Here is a 4006-nt window from a genome sequence, read left to right on the forward strand (position 1 = left end):
GTGACATGCCAAACTTCCTCAGCCTCCTCAGGAAGTACAGCCACTGTTGGGCCTTCTTGACCAGCTGTGTGTTGTTAAGTGTCCAAGTGAGGTCCTCACTGATGTGGACGCCCAGGTATTTGAAGCTGCTCACACTCTCCACTTCGAGCCCCCAGATGAACAGTGTAGTCATTCAGGCAGGTGATCGGGCTCTTCTTGGGAAGGGTTGGACGATGTTTGTGGTCTTAAAGCAGGTGGGAACGATGCTCTGGCTGAGGGAGAGGTTGAAGATGGTGGTGAGAACATCAGCCAGCTCGCTGGCACATGCCCTGAGAGCCCTCCCAGGGATGTTGTCCGGTCCTGCCGCTTTGCGGGGGTTGAGCTTCCTCAGGACTGTGCGTACCTGGCCTGGTGAAACAGTTAGTGGAGGGGAGCTGCCTGCTTCTGTTTGTTTGATGTTTTAAAGGTTCATTTGGTTCTCGAGCTTTGGTTTGATTTGTTCTACAGGGTCTGGGAGTTGAGGTTCTGGTAAGTGGTTCTTAGGGGTGGTGTTGGTTCTACCAGGTGGTCTTCCCCACTGCAGTGGTTCTAGAGACTGTTGTAGGTACCTGACAGTTGTTGTTTGATTCCAGCAGATCTTCTGAGGTTGTGTGTCTCCACAGAGGTTCTGGAGGAGGCACTGGTGGGTTCAGATCCTGAAGGCCCTCTGTGCGAGCTGCTGTTCTTCTTCCTGTCGGCCATCTTTCAGGCCCTGGCTGAGGAGCAGGAGGAGGTGGCTAAATACCAGGCTGAAGGTGAGGATCCTCACTGTAATACTACATCCCCTAACCCTGGCCCTAAGCTGAAGGCGTGAGGACTGGGCAACATGTCCTCACAGTGATGGTTTAAAACTGAATCTGGTCCTAACAAAGATAGCGATACAAGCCCACACAGACACACTGAGCCTCGCGTAACTGACCACATCTCCACTGAAACGTAAGCACTTCCATGGAAATGAGCTGTGATTGGTCACACGTGGCCTGACAGACATTTAAATTTGATTTGTACATTTTTGCCCATTAGTAACACTGGCAGGGTAAACGGACATCAGTCTTTCTATTTAGTGTGTATGTGTGCTTATGTACTGTGTGTGTGTGTGTGTGTGTGTGTGTGTGTGTGTGTGTGTCGGAGGCTCTGGACGATGACTCTAACCCGACTCATTCGGCACTGAGCGCTGTTGCCTCATTGGCTGCAGCATGGCCTCAGCTGCACCAGGGCTGCAGTCTCAAGCAGTTGGACCTGGACAGCTGTACGCTGTCTGAAATACTGCGGCTGCACATCCTGGCCGCCGGCGCCGACTGTAACCACGGCAACGCCAAGCTCCGCTACCAGAAGCAGGGTGGATTCACGCTGATGGACGACCCCTGTGTGGAGCTGCGATTGGCCGAGCCAATGTTGCTGAAGAGACTGTCGTGCACGGCAGTGTATGACCTGACACCAGGTCAGCAACCGACCAATCAGGAATTGGCAGTTATGAATGAGTTGTTGTTCAGTACTGATTGTATCATGTGTGGAGAGTGTATATTGATCAGTGCTGATGTGTGTGTGTGTGTGTGTGTGTGTGTGTGTGTGTGTGTAGGGGAGAAGCTGAGAATCCTGCAGGCTCTGGTGGGGAAGCTGCTGACATCGGCGTCCAGCAGAGATGTGATTGAAGACTGTGTGGAGGATCAGAAAGCTGCCAGGCAGGAACTGAGAGAGATCAGAGCTGAACAGCACCGCAGAGAGCGAGAGGAGGCTGCACACAGGTATACACACAACATGTGCACACAGGTGTGTACAGACAGGTGTGCACACAGGAGAAATGAGAAAGAATAAAGTTGGAGTTTTGAACCTGGCGTGTTGCTTCTCTTCTTTAGGGTTCGGCTTCGTAAGGAGGAGAAGCTGAGGGAGCAGGAGCAGCGGCTGAGGGAGAAGGAGGTGAAGCTGAAGGAGCAGGAGGTGAAGTGGAGACTCCAGGCAGACAGGTAGAGCTGCTCATATTCCTAGTGTTCAAATGTCTGATAAGTTTGTTATTAGGAATTGCTTCATACAGCTGGGACTTAAAAGGTGGAGATGTCAGTAAAATGATGCTTTTGGTAAATCTTGGTTTTCACTGATATCTTTGATACTGTGCTCAGTGGCTTGTGTGATGGGAATTAAATTCCATTCTGTGGTAGAAAAATGTCTTAAATGAATCTTGGTGAACCTGCAGAAACCCTGAAGCAGAACAGCAGCCTGAGGATGAGGAGGAGCAAAACTCTTCATCCAACGTGAAGATGATAAAAGGTAAAACAAAAGACCACAGACCTGATATTAAGGCCAGGACACTTTAATACCCTGGGATTTTGGACTGTTAGTCAGTCATCAACACATGAAGCTGCCACCTGTCATTTCAAAAACTATTAATTGATATAAAGCTAATCAGATTCATTGCTCAGTCAGAGCAGTGAAACAAAGTGGTATACTGCAGAAACATTATTTATCGTTAACCTACTTGATATTGTCAACGGGGTCGCGCTGGCTCCACATTAGCTGTCTCCATGCTGAAGTATTCATATTGTGAAGCACATGCAAAAAGACTTGGGTTAATGAGCAGTAGCTTGGCACCTCACTGCTAACTTACTGCAGCAAACAAACAAATCCAGGTTAAGACAAAAAACACGTTAAACTGAAGGTGCAGAGACGTCTACCACTTTAAACTGTGTTCTACTTCCGCCTGAGTCATCAGTTTCTCCTCTCTCCTCCAGGTACAATGGACCAGAAAGACAAACAGCAGCAAGAGATGACCTCTGACCCCAAACCCTTGTCCTGCCCCCCAACCAGCCTGACTGCAGAGGAGCTGGAGAAGGAGCAGGAGAAGGTCAGGAGCACTACTGATCCTGCGTCTTCATCTGATTAATACCGATTCCTCCCTCAAACCCCTTAATAAACTGACAGTTCAGTGTCTTCTCTCAACAAAAACTGAAATGTCTGATGCAGGTCCATGCAGTTAATTGAATTTTATTTTCACTTACCATTTTGCCTTCTAATGATGATGAAGACAAAGTAACTGAGATAAAACAACTGTTGTGTAGCACTCCGTTCTGCTACAGTGCTCTCATCTTGTCCTGTGTCATAAATCCAGTGCACCCCTGCAGTGTGAGCAGCCTTTGCTCGCATCGGGTGAAGTAGAACATGACCCGAGGTGACGACATCTGAGCTCGTTACCGTATGTTCAGTAGAGCCTCAGCGAGTAAAAGGTCAATAAGAGTAATCTATCAAAACACCTGCTAAACTTACAGAGAAGCGATTATTTCCGCTTTGCCTGCAGTCGGTCATCCACCGCCAGCTCGTGTTAGCCATTGCAAGCTTGTTAAGCTAACAGCTAAGAACCAGCTAACATGACAGCTGACTGGACCCAGCAGACAGCGATTCTTTGGGTTTTGACAGGCAGCACTGTTAATCTGAAGTAGCAACGTTCTATTAGTAAAATAAATGTAGAGTGGAAATGAATTTCCTTGAGCTGTCAGTCACAACTAGGTGGAGGAAATGCTTCGTTTGTTCTTCAGTTGAATCGGATTTAAAGTTAAAGAAACTGTTTAAAGACAAGTTGTTTTTTTTCCCCCCAAATTTCAGTAAATGCGTGTTTCCAAATTTGGTGAGTAATCGTGTTAAATACTGAGCAAAAAAATCATGCTTTTGATTTTTTTTCCATAATTATTGCAGCCCTAGTCTGATGTCTGATGTCTAGAGCTGCATCTTCAACAATTAGCCCATAAAACTTTGGACAGAAAATTAATCAGCAGTGGAATAATTAATTGCAATTGTTGTGTTCAGTTTCTCAAATGTGAGGATTAGTAGAGGCCACCAACCAAACCACAGGGCAGAAACATGGTAGAAGCAGTCGGACTGTGATTTGATTGTGCAGTCGGTCTCCGCCCACAGGTTCGAGAGCTGCAGGAACGGATCCAGAAGGCGGCGGCCTGCACCTGCCTCCTGCCTCTGGGCAGAGATCGTCTGTACCGCCGGT

The 4006-nt window shown here is 47.7% G+C and overlaps 1 protein-coding gene across 1 annotated transcript in view; it reads left to right on the top strand.

Moving 5' to 3' along the window:
* The window catches only part of baz1a (bromodomain adjacent to zinc finger domain, 1A), a 22820-nt gene that overhangs the window by 9070 nt on the left and 9744 nt on the right, over positions 1-4006 (top strand). Inside the window, exons 10-18 of the mRNA XM_020586385.1 lie at positions 231-233; positions 642-773; positions 891-908; positions 1142-1459; positions 1598-1763; positions 1875-1982; positions 2210-2283; positions 2745-2857; positions 3922-4004. Of these exons, the coding sequence (XP_020442041.1) occupies positions 231-233; positions 642-773; positions 891-908; positions 1142-1459; positions 1598-1763; positions 1875-1982; positions 2210-2283; positions 2745-2857; positions 3922-4004 (1015 nt within the window). The remainder of the gene's footprint in view (positions 1-230; positions 234-641; positions 774-890; positions 909-1141; positions 1460-1597; positions 1764-1874; positions 1983-2209; positions 2284-2744; positions 2858-3921; positions 4005-4006) is intronic.

The sequence above is a fragment of the Monopterus albus genome, unplaced genomic scaffold (assembly GCF_001952655.1).
Source record: "Monopterus albus unplaced genomic scaffold, M_albus_1.0 scaffold403.1, whole genome shotgun sequence".
Taxonomy (NCBI): domain Eukaryota; kingdom Metazoa; phylum Chordata; class Actinopteri; order Synbranchiformes; family Synbranchidae; genus Monopterus; species Monopterus albus.